This window comes from Pavona decussata, unplaced genomic scaffold, assembly GCF_977016875.1.
Source record: "Pavona decussata unplaced genomic scaffold, jaPavDecu1.1 SCAFFOLD_303, whole genome shotgun sequence".
NCBI lineage: Eukaryota > Metazoa > Cnidaria > Anthozoa > Scleractinia > Agariciidae > Pavona > Pavona decussata.
The window spans coordinates 352,623-370,000 of NW_028145699.1; the positions used below are offsets into that span (position 1 = coordinate 352,623).

The 17,378-nt window shown below is 39.6% G+C and overlaps 2 protein-coding genes across 7 annotated transcripts in view; both read left to right on the forward strand.

The window, feature by feature from the left end:
- Positions 1 to 75: 75 nt before the first annotated feature.
- LOC146454280 (lactadherin-like) lies at positions 76 to 9,184 on the forward strand. Of its 4 annotated transcripts, none has more exons than XM_085095645.1 (4): positions 76 to 121; positions 6,554 to 6,928; positions 7,286 to 7,611; positions 8,094 to 9,184. In XM_085095645.1, the coding sequence occupies exons 2-4, from the start codon at positions 6,559 to 6,561 to the stop codon at positions 8,241 to 8,243; spliced, it is 846 nt and encodes a 281-aa protein (XP_084951771.1). In that variant the 5' UTR covers positions 76 to 121; positions 6,554 to 6,558; the 3' UTR covers positions 8,244 to 9,184. The 4 variants fall into 4 exon arrangements, with proteins under 4 accessions (XP_084951771.1, XP_084951769.1, XP_084951772.1 ...); XM_085095643.1 differs by lacking the exon at positions 76 to 121 and adding an exon at positions 1,447 to 2,173; XM_085095646.1 differs by lacking the exon at positions 76 to 121 and adding an exon at positions 1,447 to 2,173 and having other exon boundaries at positions 7,286 to 7,600.
- A 2,083-nt stretch (positions 9,185 to 11,267) lies between these two features.
- LOC146454281 (lactadherin-like) overlaps positions 11,268 to 17,378 on the forward strand; it is a 6,613-nt gene continuing 502 nt past the window's right edge. The window contains exons 1-4 of one of the 3 annotated variants that reach the window (XM_085095641.1): positions 11,268 to 11,392; positions 13,222 to 13,596; positions 13,972 to 14,300; positions 15,190 to 17,378. The exon at positions 15,190 to 17,378 is cut by the window's right edge and continues 502 nt beyond it. In XM_085095641.1, coding sequence (XP_084951767.1) covers positions 13,227 to 13,596; positions 13,972 to 14,300; positions 15,190 to 15,339 — 849 coding nt within the window. In that variant the 5' untranslated portion in view covers positions 11,268 to 11,392; positions 13,222 to 13,226 and the 3' untranslated portion in view covers positions 15,340 to 17,378. Of the gene's footprint in view, positions 11,393 to 13,168; positions 13,597 to 13,971; positions 14,301 to 15,189 lie in introns of those variants that run through there. The other 2 variants (XM_085095640.1, XM_085095642.1) reach the window with 2 other exon arrangements.

Consider the following 17,378-nt stretch of genomic DNA (forward strand, 5'->3'; position numbering starts at 1 on the left):
ATAAATTTCGGACAGGTCAAACGGAATAACATGCTGACATTAAATATCCTTACGACCTGTCGGAGGCCACTAAGGATCGAAACTGCGACATGACAACGAGTTTATGTCCTCAATCCTCACGGTAAGAGCTCATCTTCTTTCAAGGGAAAAGAAACAATTCGAATAGCACGGCGGGTATAAGCAAAGGTTTTTCAATTGTATTAAACTCTCTCGCGCGATCGTTCATTGAAATTCTAGGTACTTTATCTGTTAACTTCGAGAAACGACAACATGAAGACTATCTCTTAAGAAAATTTGTTCAAGAACGCTTATTTTATTTTGTGTAGGCATATACTGAGGCCGTACTTCAGGTCTGTGATATTTCTAAAGATGGTAACATAATAGAGAGATTTATATTTGGCATGTCGCTCTAGTCGCTCTACGCAAAGCGGGGTTAATTTTCCTTTTATCTACAGGCATTTTTACTTCAACTTATACTTTCTTAAAACCGAAAAAGGCAGCTGAAAAACGTGGAAAATTTAGACGGAAAAATCATTAAATGCTAACGTGGTTGTTTCTGCTTTTTTAATTGCCGTAAACGTGATGTTTAGTCTTTCAAACATCTCCGTTTAAATTAACACACCCTTGGCAGCAAACTTTGGCAGCAAACGAGCGGTTTGGAAACAGCTAGAATGAGCAATTGAGGTTTTCAAGGTTTTCCACACGTGACTTAAAAAACGTTTGTGGTCAGACTGCGGGGCACGATCTCAAATACAGTATTAATGCCCGGCAGTCAGAACTTTTCCTCGAATTTCTACAGGAAGTCATGACAAAGCACTCTTGAGAGTAATACGATATTTGTTTGGAAATTAAAAGCGATTCGATTTTGCGGTGGTCGAATTCAACCTTACAGATGATGTTAGGACTCGAGCTGTTTCGCCACAATTACCACGACTACTAATTGACGAATCTTGATGATATCTCAAAAATAATTTGTAGAATCGCTTTGTATTACCAAGCAAACATCGAATACTCTCAAGAGTGTTGATCGTACGAGAATCTCTGAATTCCGGGCTTTAGTGTACTTGAGATCGTGCCAGGCAGTATATGAACTAAAACTTTTTTTAAGTGTCGAAAACCTTACGAGCCGTGCCCGGCTGCCGGGTTATAGCCACAGCATCAGATATCCAGTGTACAAGAGGAGCTGTTCTTAGGATTTAAATGTAAAGCAACAGAAATTTTAAAAAAATTATGAACGTTGCATGTATTTAGAGTTAAAATTTCAGGTTTGGAATGAGTCACCTTGCCCCTAATGGGCCTTGAAGGCGCCGGTTAGAAACAATATACTGAGTGGTGAAGCAGGTTCACTATTGTTAGCTTCCAACACAGTCCTTTTTATTTTTTTTTTCATTTTTAAAGGTGAAGTCGCACTACAAGCCTTAGTGGTCCATACGGCCCGAGGTTAGCCCGGTTTCTGTAGCATGAAGCAACTAGAAGTATTGCTACCCCTTCCCCCTACCCACTGTCAACGCATTTTACGCTACAAAACAAATAGACATAGGATGAGTCATTAATTATCATATAAGACATTAAAAAGTATATATTGGCCCTAAATGCCACACATCAAAGCAAAAAACGGGAAAGCAAGAAGTCAACGTTTCATATCTTGTCATTTACCGATACGATTTAGTTTTCTCTTTCCAGAAAAGACAATCTATTGGTCAAGCAATGTAAATGTTTGTATTTTTAAAAGAATTGACGAAGCAAATGTAGTGCAATGTTTAGGAACAAAAATTTTGAAAACACAATACACCTACCACCACGTTCTCAAAAATTAAAAAGGATGTCAATCGAGATTGCCTTTGTCTGGGAATAAGCCTAGAGCTATTTTGTGATGTGAGCGAATGATTTTATCGAATATTCGAAGCGTAGTCGCTTCAAATGAAACAATTATTTTTGTCAACGTGAAATATCCATCCTTCCAGAGATTCGGCCATATTTTGAGAAAACTTTAGAACAAGTTGACTGCGAAGAGCGAAAACGGTTGCTTCTTCCTATTAATAATTGATCAAAAATAAATTTCGGACAGATTAAACGGAACGACACGCTGACATTAAATATCCTTCCACCTGTCGGAGGCCAATAAACATCAAAACTGCGACATGACAACGAGTTGATGTCTTCAACCCTCACGGTAAGAGCTCATCTTCTTTCAAGGGAAAAGAAACAATTTGAATAGGCACGGCGGGTATAAGTAAAGGCTATTCAATGTGTATTAAACTCTCTCGTTCATTGAAACTCTAGGCACTTTATCTGTTAACTTCGAGAAACGACAACATGAAGACTATATCTTAGGAGAATTTGTCCAAGAGCGCTTATTTTATTTTGTGAAGGCATGCAAGTTACTGAGGTATTAATTGAGGTCTGTGATATTTCCAAAGATGGTAAACATAATAGAGAACTTTATATTTGGCAGGAGCGCTCTAGTCGCTTTACGCAAAGCGAGGTTAATCTGCCGTTTATCCACAGCCATTTATCACTTAAACTGAAACTTTCTTAAAACCGAAAAAGGCAACTGAAAAACGTGGAAAATTTAGACGGAAAAATCATTAAATGGTAACGTGGTTGTTTCTGTTATTTAAATTGCCGTAAACGTGATGTTTATTCTATCTAACATCATCGTTTAAATCAGTAACGCACCCTTGGCAGCAAACTTTCATTCAAAACAAAGAATCGCGCGATTTGGAAAGCAGCTAGAACGAGTAAGTCAGGTTTTCAAGGTTTTCGACACTCAAAAAAGTTTGTGGTGAGACTGTGGGGCACGATCTCAAATACATTAAATGCCTGGCAGTCAGAAATTTTCCTCGAATTTCTACAGGAAGTCACGACAAAGCAGTGTTGAGAGTATTCAGATGGTTGTTTGGACCCTTCCGAGCGATAATTCCAATCACTTGCCATCATACAACAAGAAAATAGACGAACGTTGAGGATATCTCAAAAAATTCGTCCATTACATTACCAAAATAATTTGTAGAATCGCTTGGTATTTCCACACAAACATTGAATACTCTCAAGAGTATTTTATCATGTCTTTTTGTGGCAATTCGATGTAAACTTCTGATGGCTGCCGGGCATTTAGCCTATTTGAGACCGTGCCCGTTTGTCGGAAATACAGCCACAGCATCGGACATCCAACATATCCAATATATAGGACATCCAATATACAAGAGGAGCTGTTCTTAGGATTTGAATGTAAAGCAACAGAAATTACAATTATGAACATTGCACGCATTTTGTTGAGTTAAAATTTCAAGTTTGGAATGAGTCACCTTGCCCCCAATCGGCCCTCAAGGCGACGGTTGGAAACTCTACCACTAAGCGGTGAAGCAGGTTCACTATTGTTAGCTTCCAACACACTCCTTTTTTCTTTTTAAAGGTACATTCGCACTACGAGCCTAAGAGGTCCATACGGCCCGAGGTTAGCCCGGATTATGTAGCATGAAGCAACTAAAAATATTGCTACCCCTCCCCCCTACCCACTGTCAGCGCATTTCACACTACACGACAAATAGACATAGGACGAGTCATTAATTATCACATAAGACATTAAAAAGTATAATTGCTGATATGGACCTTAAATGCCACACATCAAAGGAAAAAACGGGAAAGCAAGAAGTCAACATTTCATATCTTGTCGTTTACCGATATAAGATTTAGTGTTTTCTTTCCAGAAAAGATAATCTTTAGTTCTGAGCAATGCTAATGTTTGTATTTTTGAAAGAATTGACGAAACAAATGCAGTGCAATGTTTAGGAACAAACATTTTGAAAACAAAAAACACCTGCCATTAAGTTCTCAAAAATTGAAAGGGATGTCAATCGAGATTGCCTTTGTCTGGGAATAAGGCTACAGCTGTTTTCTGATTAGAGTAAATGACTTTTATCGAATGTTCGCAGCGTAGTCGCTTCAACAGAAAAAATTATTTTTGTCAATGTGAAATTAAAATATCCATTCCCCTGGCAGATTCGACCATATTTTGAGATAACTTTAGAACAACCTGACTGCAAAGGGCCAAAAGGGTTGCTTCTTCCTATTAACAATTTATCAAAAATAAATTTTAACTTTATGTCGTCACTCAAATTTCGGACAGATTAAATGGAATAACTTGCTGATATTAACCATTCTTTCGATCTATCGGAAGATAAGCATCGAAACTGCAACCGTAACAAAGTTTTTATGACTTCAACCTTCACGGTAAGAGCTCATTTTCTCTTTAGAGGAAAGAAACAATTCGAATAAGCACGGCTGTCGTAAGTAAAGGCTTTTCTATTTTTTTGAACTTTCTGGTTTTTTTCCAAAGTTGGTAAACATATCAGAGAGATTTACTGATATTTGGCATGCCACTCTTGTCGCTCCACCCAAAGCGCCGCTAATTTGCCGTTTACCTAAAACCATCTATTACTTAACTGAGACTTTCTTGACACAGAAGAAGACAACTGAAAAACGTGGAACTAAGACTACGGGAAAATCATTAAATGATAACGTGGTTATTTCTGCTATCCGTCAAAGAACTAAACGTGATGTTTATTCTTTCTAACATCTCTGTATAAATAACGTACTCTTGGCAGCAAACATTCATTCAAAACAGAAAATCGCGCGATTTGGTGAACAGCTAGAACGCGCAATTCAGGTTTTCAAGGTTTGCGACACTAACATCGAATACTCTCAAAAGTGTTTTATCATGACTTTTAGTGGCAATTCGATGAAAATTTCTGAGTGCCGGGCGTTTAGGGTATTTGAGACCATGCCCGACTGCCGAGCATATAGCCACAGCACATGGAGCATCTAATATACAAGAGGAGCTGTTCTTTAGGCCCGTTTAAACGATTTCAACATTCGGTTCAGCATGCGTTCAACACTTGTTTGAACTAAATGAATTGTTAAAAGCGTGTTGAATCAAATTTAAGTCGGTTTAAACTTTTATTCAACATCCATACAACATTTCCTTTGTTCTCAAAAATTTTGAATGGTGTTGAAGCCGTTTGAACACTCCGTTCAACATTTGTCCAACATCCGTTCAAATAAAGTTGAACGGATGTTGGTCAAATATTGAAATCGTTTAAAAGGGCCTTTAGGCTTTCAATGTAAAGCAACAGGAATTTTGTTGCATGTATTCCGAGTTTGGAATGAATCACTTTCCTTCCAATGAGTCCTGAAGGCGCCGGTTGGAAACTCTACCACTGAGCGGTGAAGAAGGCCTAGGGTCACTGTTAGGGACTTCAAAAACCACGACGGCAATGCCAACGAAAACGTTGCTTGAAAATACAAGTTCGCGTTACTGACTTGTCCTACTTTGCAATTATTCTAGCTCCAGTTCAACTTGTAGAATGTGGCCGTCAACTATCCAGTAACAGAACATGTGGGAAAGGCGTTCAAGTTGAGACAGAATGGAAAATTTACTGTCATATATTCACGTTCTCCACAAAACCTTGAATTTGGTCTTTTCAATTTGTTGTTTGGCTGTGTACGGCGAAGAAATGTACCAAAATTTATAACGCAAGTGCAGAGCCTTTGTTTTTCCCATTAAATCCTATTGTTTTGTGGCGTTCTCGTTACCATCGCCGTAATAGCTTCTTAAACTCCCTTGTTAGCCTCCAACGCCGTCGTTTTTAAAAAAGGTAAAGTCACACTGCCAGCCTAAGTGGCCCATGCGACCGGAGCTTAGCCCGGTTTCTGTAGCATGAAGCAACTAGACTGAGTATTGCTTTAGTTTGTTATTCGGCAGGGTTAGATAAACATCCTAAAGCCGGCGACAAACCTTGCGATTTTATACCGGCAATCGCCGCTATCGGCGAAAATCGCCAGGTATGCCAGGTGCACGATTGCGATTTTCACCGATTACCGCGATCGGCGTATAACTAAAATAGCCGATATCTGGCATGTCAGATATCGGCGATTAAATTCGCCAACTGTGCCCGTTGCCGCGATCTTCTGCGCACATCGCCGCGAATCGCCAGTAAAGTTAACTGGGCGATTTTTTCCATGACTTTTGAAAACGCACTTCGATGGAGCCCAGGAAGAAGGTTGAAGTACCACATCGCCACGATCGGTGAAAAAAATCGACAGAGTGTCACCGCATCAATCGGTGCGATTTTCGCTAGCGATCAAATTCGCTGCGATCGGCGTATACAATTTCCAGGTGTGTGGACGGCTTTAAGGAACTAGAATAGCGCTGGGTTAAATTGTAAATGGCTAAACCAAATTTTTTTTTAACGGATAGAAAGTAGTAAAGAACAAAGCTGGAAAAGGGAAAGGGAAAGAAAAAAGGCAAAGAAAGAAACGAGAACAAGAACGGAGGCACGTTGTAGGTGATGAGAGTTTCCAAGCGCGCGTATATTTTAATTGTCCCAGTCATGGCATTTGAACATTTTAATATTCCTTTAACTTTATTTTTAAAAATGGAAAAGTTGTTCATATTTTTCTCCGGGCAATTCTGTATTAATCTCGCTGTCGTCAAGAAGTTAGCACATTCCTTGTTAGAAGTTAACGCATCAGTTCCTTGTTTCCTTTCCAGCCGGAATGAAGTACGCCATTGTGCTTCTGCTGATATGCTGGTTTCCCAGCTCAGTCGTGACCAGTCTCTGTAAGCCAGCATCTTACTCAGTGCAAGGACAGGTGCTTAAAAACCACACCATCACGGATGGCCCCGCAGAGCGAATAGAAGAGTGTGTTATGCAGTGCATAGATCACCCTGGTTGCCATAGCAGCAACTTTTATCACAAGGACAGAGTGTGTGAGCTGAATGACAAGACGCATGCGTCTCACCCTGAAGATATGAGAGAAGAGCATTTCACTAACTACATGGAAAACACTTTCAGACCATTCATCTGCAGCAAGGACTCCGACTGTGGCAGTAATTTGCTTTGCCTGCCATCGTTGAGGTGTGGAGGTAAGTGCGATCACTAAATACCCGCATTCTTGGGTAGCTGAGCCCACACTTTGCTTTAGTCAGCGCCCTCAGTACCACTTTACATGAACAAACGCTTATGTTCTGAGAACGAGATAGGTATGATTGCCAAGGTTTTCTCATTTTTATACTGAAAAAAAAATGCAGTTTGTTTTTAAATATGTCTTTGAAGCATGCACTGCTAGTAAAATTGTTCACTTGTTTAACTTGAACGATTTTCTCCTGAGGTCAATCTTGTTTTTGTTTGTTACTTGTAAATCTGTAATATGAGAATGTAGTGTTGTTTGTTTCTCGGAATTTTGCACAACAAGCGGCGTCTATTTGTTATATTTCCGATAGAATGCGCCATCCGCGCACTTGGAATGGAAAACAACGACATACCAGACTCAGCCGTGACGGCTTCTTCGTCTTGGTCAAATAGCATGCATGAACCTTGGCAAGCTCGTCTCAATAATGTACCTACTAGCGACAGTGTGGGTTGCTGGTTGGCGGGAACCTGGAATCAAGGAGAATGGCTGCAAATTGATCTTGGGAAGGAGAAGCTGCTGACAAAACTCGCCACACAGGGGAGGCCTTCCATGGACCAGTGGGTGCGGTCATACAAAATACTGTTCAGTTCAGACGGAACAAGCTGGGAGGAATATAAGGAAAATGGTACTGTGAAGGTAATTGTAGTGCAAGTATAAAACCGTTTGTACTATATGAACAGAATCACAAACAAATTTGAAGTAATTTAAACGGATTAAACTCTTTTGAAGGCGATGGTTTGCGACGTGTTATTGGTAACCACTGTAAACGTGAAAATTAAAATTATTCGAAATGGTTTAAAACTATCAACGTGTTAAGTCCGAATTTCCAACAGAAAGTTTTGCAACATCGTAATCTGCTGAGCAAACCCACTTGGTGGCTGATGACAATAATCTAACTACGAGCCAACCAACGAGCCCCCAGGTTCAAATCTCGCTTCATGGCCACGCTTTTTAAATAGCCAACTGATTTTCATCCCACCCGTTGGGATTTTTAACAAATGATATTTTCAGTTTGTATATTTATTTCACTCGTTTATAGTGTCCCCAATTAACGCCATAGCGCCAAATACTTAGTCCACACTTCCCGAATAAAATCATTTATTTTTATTTTTACTTAGGTGTTTTCCGGAAATTCAGACCGTGGAACAATCGTTGCACACATCTTAACGCAGAGGTTTATGGCCAGATATGTGCGCTTTTACCCGTTATCATGGTACATGCACATATCCTTGCGAGCTGAGCTGTACGGATGTTCTTCAGGACCATAACTTAATGAAACAAACTGTCATCAATCTCAAGTAATGAAAATGAGGATTTGTAGCTAACATTGTGCATGCACATTACAATAATTACATCAATATTAAGTGAGATCAATAAAAAGAAACTATACAACTAAGCAATATGTAGAACGTCACAAGTTTTACTGATGTAGAAGGCAAATGACCGCATGCAAAGGGAACACGGGGTGCGTACGTATATAAAACGAAGAACAACTATTACCAGAAAACCCTCTTTCATGCCTTCGTGGAAAATTTAGACGGAGAAATCATTAAATAGTAACGTGGTTGTTTCTGCTATTTTTAGACGTAAACGTGATGTTTCGTCTCTCTAACATCTCCGTTTAAATTAACGCACCCTTGGCAGCAAACTTTGGCAGCAAACGCGCGATTTGGAAACAGCTAGAACGAGCAAGTCAGGTTTTCAAGGTTTTCCACACGTGCTCTTAAAAAACGTTTGTGGTCAGACTGCGGGGCACGATCTCAAATACAGTAAATGCCCGGCAGTAGGAAATTTTCCTCGAAGTCACGACAAAGCACTCTTGAGAGTATTCAGGTGATTGTTTGGAAATAAGAAGCGATTCTAAAAATTATGTCGGTTTTGTAGTGGACGAATTTAAAATAAACCTGCCATCATACAACCAGAAAATAGACCAATATCTTGTCTTGAGGATATCTCAAAAATTTCGTCCACTTCATAACCAAAACAATTTGTAGAATCGCTCGGTATTTGCATACAAACACTGAATACTCTCAAGAGTGTTTTATCATGACTTTTTGTGGCAATTCGATAAAAATTTCTGACTGCCGGGCATTTAGCCTATTTGAGACAGTGCATCCAATATATCCAATATATAGGACATCCAATATACAAGAGGAGCTGTTCTTAGAATTTAAATGTAAAGCAAAAGAAATTAAAATTATGAACGTTGCACGCATTTTGTTGTGTTAAAATTTCAAGTTTGGAATGAGTCACCTTCAAGGCCCCCAATCGGCCCTCAAGGCACCGGTTGGAAACTCTACCACTAAGCGGTGAAGCAGTTAATTTTCACTATTGTTAGCTTCCAACACAGTCCTCTTTTTTTTATTTTTAAAGGTGAAGTCGCAATACGAGCCTTAGTGGCAAATACGGCCTGAGGTTAACCCGGTTTCTGTAGCATGAAGCAACTAGAAGTATTGCTACCCATCCCCCCTACCCACTGTTAGTGCATTTCACACTACACGACAAATAGACATATAATAGGATGAGTCATTAATTATCGTGTAAGACATTAAAAAGCGTAACTGCTGATATTGACTCTAAATGCCACACATTAAAGGAAAAAACGGGAAAACAAGAAGTCAACGTTTCATATCTTGCCATTTACCAATAAGACTTAGTTTTCTCTTTCTCTAGTTCAAGTTCAAGCAAAGCAAATGTTTGTATTTTTGAAAGAATTGACGAAGCAAATACAGTGCAATGTTTAGGAACAAACTTTTTGAAAACACAATACACCTGCCGCCTCGTTCTCAAAAATTAAAAGGGATGTCAATCGAGATTGCCTTTGTCTGGGAATAAGCCTAGAGCTATTTTGTGATGTGAGCGAATAATTTTATCGAATATTTGCAGCGTAGTCGCTTCAAAAGAAAAACAGTTATTTTTGTCGATCCTTCCGGAGATTCGGACATATTTTGAGAAAACTTTAAAACAACCTGACTGCAAAGAGCAAAAACGGTTGCTTCTTCCTATTAATAATTGATCAAATATAAATTTCAGACAGATTAAACGGAATAACATGCTGACATTAAATATCCTTACGACCTGTCGGAGGCCTTAAGGATCGAGACTGCGACATAACAACGAGATTATGTCTTCAACCCTCACGGCAAGAGCTCATCTTCTTTTAGGGGAAAAGAAACAATTCGGATAGGCACGGCATGTATAAGTAAAGGCTTTTCAATTGTATTAAACTCTCTCGTTCATTGAAACTCTAGGCACTTTTATTATCTGTTAACTTCGAGAAACGACAACATGAAGACTATATCTTAGGAGAATTTGTTCAAGAGTGTTTATTTTATTTTGTGAAGGCATATACTGAGGCCTTACTTGAGGTCTGTGATAGTTCCAAAGATGGTGAAGATTTATATTTGGCATAGCGCTCTAGTCGCTCTTTGCAAAGGGAGGTTAATCTGCCCTTTATCTACAGCCATTTATCACTTAAACTGAAACTTTCTTAAAACCGAAAAAGGCAGCTGAAAAACGTGGAAAATTTAGACGGAAGAATCATCAAATGGTAACTGTGGTTGTTTCTGCTATTTTAATTGCCGTAAACGTGATGTTTAGTCTTTCTAAAATCTCCGTTTAAATTAACGCACCCTTGGAAGGAAACTTTGACCGCAACTTTGGCAGCAGACGCGCAATTTGGAAACAGCTAGAACGAGCAAGTCAGGTTTTCAAAAGTTTTCCACACGTGCACTCAAAAAACGTTTGTGGTCAGACTGCGGGGCACGATCTCAAATACAGTAAATGCCCGGCAGTCAGTAATTTTCCTCGAATTTCTAAAGGAAGTCACGACATAGCACTCTTGAGAGTATTCAGATGTTTGTTTGGAGATAACAAGCGGTTCTAAAAATTATGTCGGTTTTGTAGAGGACGAATTTAAAATACAAAGGTGATGTTAAGACTCGAGCTGTCACGCCACAATTACCACGACCACTATGGCCTCTCTCCGAATAGTACCCTTCAGAACATTAAACTAAAAAAAAAAGTAAAAAACATTTTCCCATCACCTGCCATCATAGGAACAGAAAATAGACGAATGTTGAGGATATCTCAAAAAAATTCGTCTACTATACAACCAAAATAATTTGTAGAATCGCTTGGTATTTCTAAACAAACATTGAACAACCTTACTGCAAAGAGCCAAAAGGGTTGCTTCTTCTTATTAATAATTGATCAAAAGTAAATTTCCATTTGATGTTGTCACTCAAATTTCGGACAGATTAAACGGAATAACTTGCTGATATTAACCATTCTTACGATCTATCGGAAGATAAGCATCGAAACTGCAACATAACAACGTTTTTATGTCTTCAACCTCCACGGTAAGAGCTCGTTTTTTCTTTAGAGGAAAGAAACAATTCTAATAAGTACGGCTCTCGTAAGTAAAGGCTTTTCAATTCTTTTGAACTTTTCAGTTTATTTTCAAAGTCAGTAAACATATTAGAGAGATTTGTATTTGGCATGGCGCTCTTGTCGCTCCACCCAAAGCGCGATAAATTTGCCGTTTATCTACAACCATCTATTACTTAACTGCGACTTTCTTGAAACCAAAAAAGACAGCTGAAAAACGTGGAAAACTAAGACGACGGGAAAATCATTAAATGATAACGTGGTTATTTCTGCTTTTTTGATTGCCGTAAAGTACGGAACGTGATGTTTATTCTTTCTAACATCTTTGTTTAAATAACGCACCCTTTGGCAGCAAACTCTCATTCAAAACAGAGAATCGCACGATTTGGTCAACAGCTAGAAGGACCTCGAGCAATTCAGGTTTTCAAGGTTTGTGACACTTTGTCGTGAAACAAACATCAAATACTCTCAAAAGTGTTTTATCATGACTTTTAGTGGCAATTCGATGAAAATTTCTGAGTGGTGGGCGTTTAGGGTATTTGAGACCGTGCCCGGCTGCCGGGTATATAGCCACAGCGCATGGGGCATCTAATATACAAGAGGAGCTGTTCTTTAGGCCCGTTTAAACGATTTCAACATTCGGTTCAGCGTGTGTTCAACATTTGTTTGAACCAAATGTTTAGGGAATTTGAACAGGTTGTCCAGCATTGTTGAAAGCGTGTTGAATCAAATTTAAGTCGGTTTAAACTTTCATTCAACATCGATACAACATTTCCTTTGTTCTCAAAAATGTGAATGGTGTTGAAGCCGTTTGAACACTCCGTTCAACATTTGTCCAACATTTGCCCAACATCCGTTCAACTTTTGTTGAACGGATGTTGGTCAAATGTCGAAATCGTTTAAAAGGACCTTTAGGCTTTCAATGTAAAGCAACAGGAATTTAAATTATGAACGTTGCATGCATTTCGAGTTTGGAATGAATCACTTTCCTTCCAATGGGTCCTGAAGGCGCCGGTAGGAAACTCTACCACTGAGCGGTGAAGCAGGCCTAGGTTCACTGTTAGGGACTTTAAAAAACCACGACGGCAATACCAACGAAAACGTTGATTGAAAATACAAGTTCGCGTTATTGATTTGTCCTACTTTGCAATTATTCTAACTACAGTTCAACTTGTAGAATGTGGCCGTGAACTATTTAGTAACAGAATGTGTGAGAAAGGCGTTCAAGTTGAGACAGAATGGAAAATTTACTGTCATATATTCACGTTCTTCACAAAACCTTGAATTTGGTCTTTTCAAATTGTTGTTTGGCTGTGTACAGCGAAGAAATATACCAAATTTATAACGCAAGTGCAGAGCCTTTGTTTTTCCCATTAAATCCTATTGTTTTGTGGCGTTCTCGTTGCCGTCGCCGTAATAGCTTCTTCAACTCGGGCCTTGTTAGCTAGCCTCCAACTTCGTCGTTTTTAAAAACGTAAGATCACACTACAAGCCTAAGTGGTCCATGCGGCCGTAGCTTAGCCCGGTTTCTGTAGCCTGAAGCAACTAGACTGATCGAGTATTGCTTTAGTTTTGTTTTCGGCAGAGTCTTGGATAAATATCCTTAAGGAGTAGCGTAGCGCAAGATTAAATCGTAAATGGCTGGAGCAAATTTTTCTTAATTGCTAACGGAGATAAAATAGTAAAGATGGAGGGAAAGGAGAACAAAAAATGAGAAGAAAAAACGGGCAAAGAGAAATAAAAGGTTTTTTCCTTTGTTTTCAAAAGTGGAAATGTTATGCATATTTTTATTCCGGGCAGTTCCGTATTAATCCCGCATTCGCCAAGAAGTTAACGCATTCCTTGCTTCCCTTCCAGCCGGAATGAAGTACGCCATTGTGCATCTGCTGATATGCTGGTTTCCCAGCTCAGTCGTGGGCAGTCTCTGTAAGCCAGCATCTTACTCAGTGCAAGATCAGGTGCTTAAAAATCACACCATCATGGCTGGCCCCGCAGAGCGAATAGTAGAGTGTGTTATGCAGTGCATAGATCATCCTGGTTGCCATAGCAGCAACTTTTATCACAAGGACAGAGTGTGTGAGCTGAATGACAAAACGCATGCGTCTCACCCTGAAGATATGAGAGAAGAGCATTTCACTAACTATATGGTGAACACTTTCAGACCATTCACCTGCTGCAAAGACTCCGACTGTGGCAGTAATTTGCTTTGCCTGCCATCGTTGAGGTGTGGAGGTAGGTGTAATCACTATATACCCGCATTCCTGGGGAGCTGGGCCCACAGTTTGCTTTAGTCAGCGTCCGCAGTACTGCTTTACATGAAGAAACGCGTATGTTCTGAGAACGAGATGGCTATGATTGCCAAGGTGTTCGAATTTTTATACTGAAACAATTGCAGTTAGCTTTTTAATATGTGTTTGAAGCATGCATTGCTAGTAAAATTGTTCAGTTGATTAACTTGAAGGATTTTCTCCTGACATCAATCTTGTTTTTGTTTGTTTCTTGTGAATCTGTAGAAGAAACTCCGAGCGCGTAATATGAGAATATTGTGCTGTTTATATCTCGGAATTTTGCACAACAAGCAGCGTTTATTTGTTATTTTTCCGATAGAATGCGTCATCCGCGCACTTGGAATGGAAAACCACGACATACCAGACTCAGCGGTAACGGCTTCTTCGTCTTATTCAGATAGCCTGCATGAACCGTGGCGAGGTCGTCTCAATAATGTACCTGATGGCGATGGCGGTTGGGGTTCCTGGTTGGCGGGAAATTGGACTCAAGGAGAATGGCTGCAAATTGATCTTGGGAAGGAGAAGTTGCTGACAAAACTCGCCACACAGGGGAGGCCTTCCTTTGACCAGTGGGTGCTTTCATACAAAATCCTGTTTAGTTCAGACGGAATAAGCTGGAAGGAATACAAGGAAAATGGTGCTGTGAAGGTAATTGTAGTGCAAGTATAAAAACGTTTGTACTGTATGAACAGGACCACAAACACATTTAAAATAATTAAAAGGGATTAAATTTCACCGAAGTCAAAGAAAACCAAACTTTATCTAACTTTTTTCAAGGCTATGGCTCGCGTGTAGTTGGTAACCACTGTAAACATGAAAATCAAAACTAATGGAAATCGTTTAAAACTATCAACTTGTTTAGTCCGAATTTCCAACGGAGAGTTTTTGCAACATCGTTAGCGGCTGAGCAAAACATCTGTGTAGTTGATTTTGGTGGAGAGTTGTTTAAACGTTCATCCACACTCACTGGTTGATAAAAATGGCCTCACAACGAGCCAACAAAAACAGTCGAGAAAAGCATGGGAAATCATTTCATCACTCAGGACAGGTAGTATGGCTTTGGTGTTTTGCAAGTGTCTCAAGGTCTTTTAGGTAATAATAAGAGAGCGCAGTCAGTACAGCAAACGAGACTCAAAGACCCAAAGTGAATAACACATTTAATGGATTAAACAAGATACTGCTGAATTCCCAGAAGCCAAATGCAATGAAAGACGAGCCAGGTTGAAAAGGGAATTAAAGTACAATATTTGAACTCAGAACTTTAGGGTTAATACAATCAAAGATAATGCGCCAATACTGTTCTTTCAAATTAAATTTATGTATCTCTTTTTGTATGGAGCCGACGTATAAGTGGTTAGGGTCGCCGGACGTGTAATCTGGAGCCCCCAGGTTCACTGGTTTCGCTCCAAGGCCACGCTTTGTATATATCCAACTGATTTGTGTCCCACTCATTAGGTTGTTTTAACAAATGTTATTTCCAGTTTGCATACTTATTTCACGGGTTTATAGTGTCCCCAATTTTTTTATTTTTTCTTAGGTCTTTTCCGGAAATTCAGACCGTGAAACAATCGTGTCACACGTCTTAACGTCAAGGTTTATGGCCAGATATGTGCGCTTTTACGCGTTATCATGGTACATGCACATATCCTTGCGAGTTGAGCTGTACGGATGTTCTCCTGGGCCATAACTTAATGAAACAAACTGTCTTTAATCTCAAGTAATGAAAATGATGATTTGTTACTAACACTGTGCATGCGCATTGCGATAATAATATCATTGAATATGAGATCGGTAAAAAGAAATTATACAGTAAGGCAATATGAAGAACATCATAAGTTTCACTGATGAACGGGAACTTGTTAAGGAAAACTTGCGTGTGTGTCACCTCCGTCGACAATTTGTCCTTGACAAGTGCTAACGGGCTTTGCAAAGAAAACCTTCTAGTATAAATGCGGCTTTACATGTGCATGTTGCTGATTGGTCATTTCCAGCAACCTCGTTTCCAGAAGAATTGGCGAGCATTAAATTGTCTTCTGGTTGTTCCTCAAAGCGAAATCAGTAAGATCTTCGCAAATTTCGCAATGATTTTTTAATAAAACAATTATTCTCTACGCCGTCGCTACGCCCCTCGTTGGCTATCTATCATCTCATATCCAACGCGCGCGCGTGGAATAATTGTTAGTTATACCAATTGGTACGTATACAAATAAGTTAGGTGTCGGAGAATCCTGGACAAGAAGCCGGGGGCTTATGAGGTCCAGGCTTCCCCCAGCTTACAACACAGCTTTACAGTATAGTGCAGTGGAAACAGGCAAAGTTTACAATAAAAGCTGAATACAACCAATGTACTACATAATAAATACAGCATTTTAGGCACAAAATATTATAAATTAAAAAAGGTACAAGCGTAAATTAATACGAAACTACTGGCGAATGACCTGTGGTGGTTATAAATGCGATTTCCAAGTCACCTTCTGTATAATTTCAACAGACCTCAATTCTTCGATCATTTTTAGACTATTGTACAAAAATACTTGAAGTTGATTAAGGCAAAAACTAAGGCACAGAGAAATCTAATTCAGTTCTTAGTGTTATTTCAGTTACCACAGAGATACGTGATTACAACTAAAGCAAAGTCGCAATTCTGTGAGGTCTAAAGACTGGCTTACACGTGCGATAAGCATAAGCACAAGGTGATATAAACAGGCGAAGTGAATTAAACTTTTGGCGCCAAAAATTTTAAATCCAAGATGGCGGACGCCGAGGAGGTATTGAGCAACGAGGCCGAGATGTTGTTGCTTGTTCTTCTCTTGTGCTTATGCTTGCGTTATCCCGGTTTACACAGGTGACATCACGGCGCAAACATGTATGCGTAAGCACAAGAAAAAGGAACGATTTCCTCTCTTGTGCTTGCGTTTATGCTTGCGCCTAATGCTTGAATCACCCCGGTTTACACGTTGCTTTCTTGTGCTTATGCTTGCGCTTATGGTTATGCTTAGGTCGTACGTGTAAACCAGCCTTAATTCTCGAGGACTTCAAATGTCCCGAAGTAAACTAATCCCTGACTCCCACTTATAGGGGCATCGAATGGTCCCATTTAATTTTAAAGTGCGGGCAAAATTTTGCCTTTGCTCGAATTGCTCGCAAAAATTACACGGGTGCTCGCTTGCTCGTGCTCGCAAAAATTTTGCAACTACTCGCATCCTTTTAAGAACAATTTGACAAGTGCTCTTGCTCGCAAAAATAAACACACTGCTCGCATGCTCGCAAATGCTCGCAAAGACTATTCGATACCCCTACTTATGGCGGAGAGGGGTAAATGCTACTGTCTTATAATTAAACGATAAAATTAACCGATGTCTTATGATACTATGGTAACTATCTACCTAATCTAGGTATAATTTAAGCGTAATACAGCCCTGAGCGGTTGCTAAATTCGGAGCTAGATTGGTTCAACAAATAGATTTATTCTGCGTATAGACACGGAAAATATATAAACTCACTTTGCTTTTACGGAAGAGAGCGCTTGATAGCCTTCCGTACCCCGCAACACGACCGGTAGTCAAAATTGGTTTTCTTGCGTCTTCAAATACCTCTACCCAAAAGATACACTTCATAGTTGACTAAATGAAAGTAATACCGATTTCGCGCCATGCCAGATATTTTCTTGCGCCTCCAACGTAGACCTCATGTAATTTCTATTGTTTGGCACAACCAATCACAGAG

Excerpts from the sequence above, each read along its gene's own strand:
- LOC146454280 (XM_085095645.1), top strand. The coding sequence starts at position 6,559 with ATGAAGTACGCCATTGTGCTTCTGCTGATATGCTGGTTTCCCAGCTCA. Across the intron at positions 6,929-7,285 it reads GCCATCGTTGAGGTGTGGAG|AATGCGCCATCCGCGCACTT; the intron begins GTAAGTGCGATC and ends TATTTCCGATAG. Across the intron at positions 7,612-8,093 it reads AGGAAAATGGTACTGTGAAG|GTGTTTTCCGGAAATTCAGA; the intron begins GTAATTGTAGTG and ends ATTTTTACTTAG.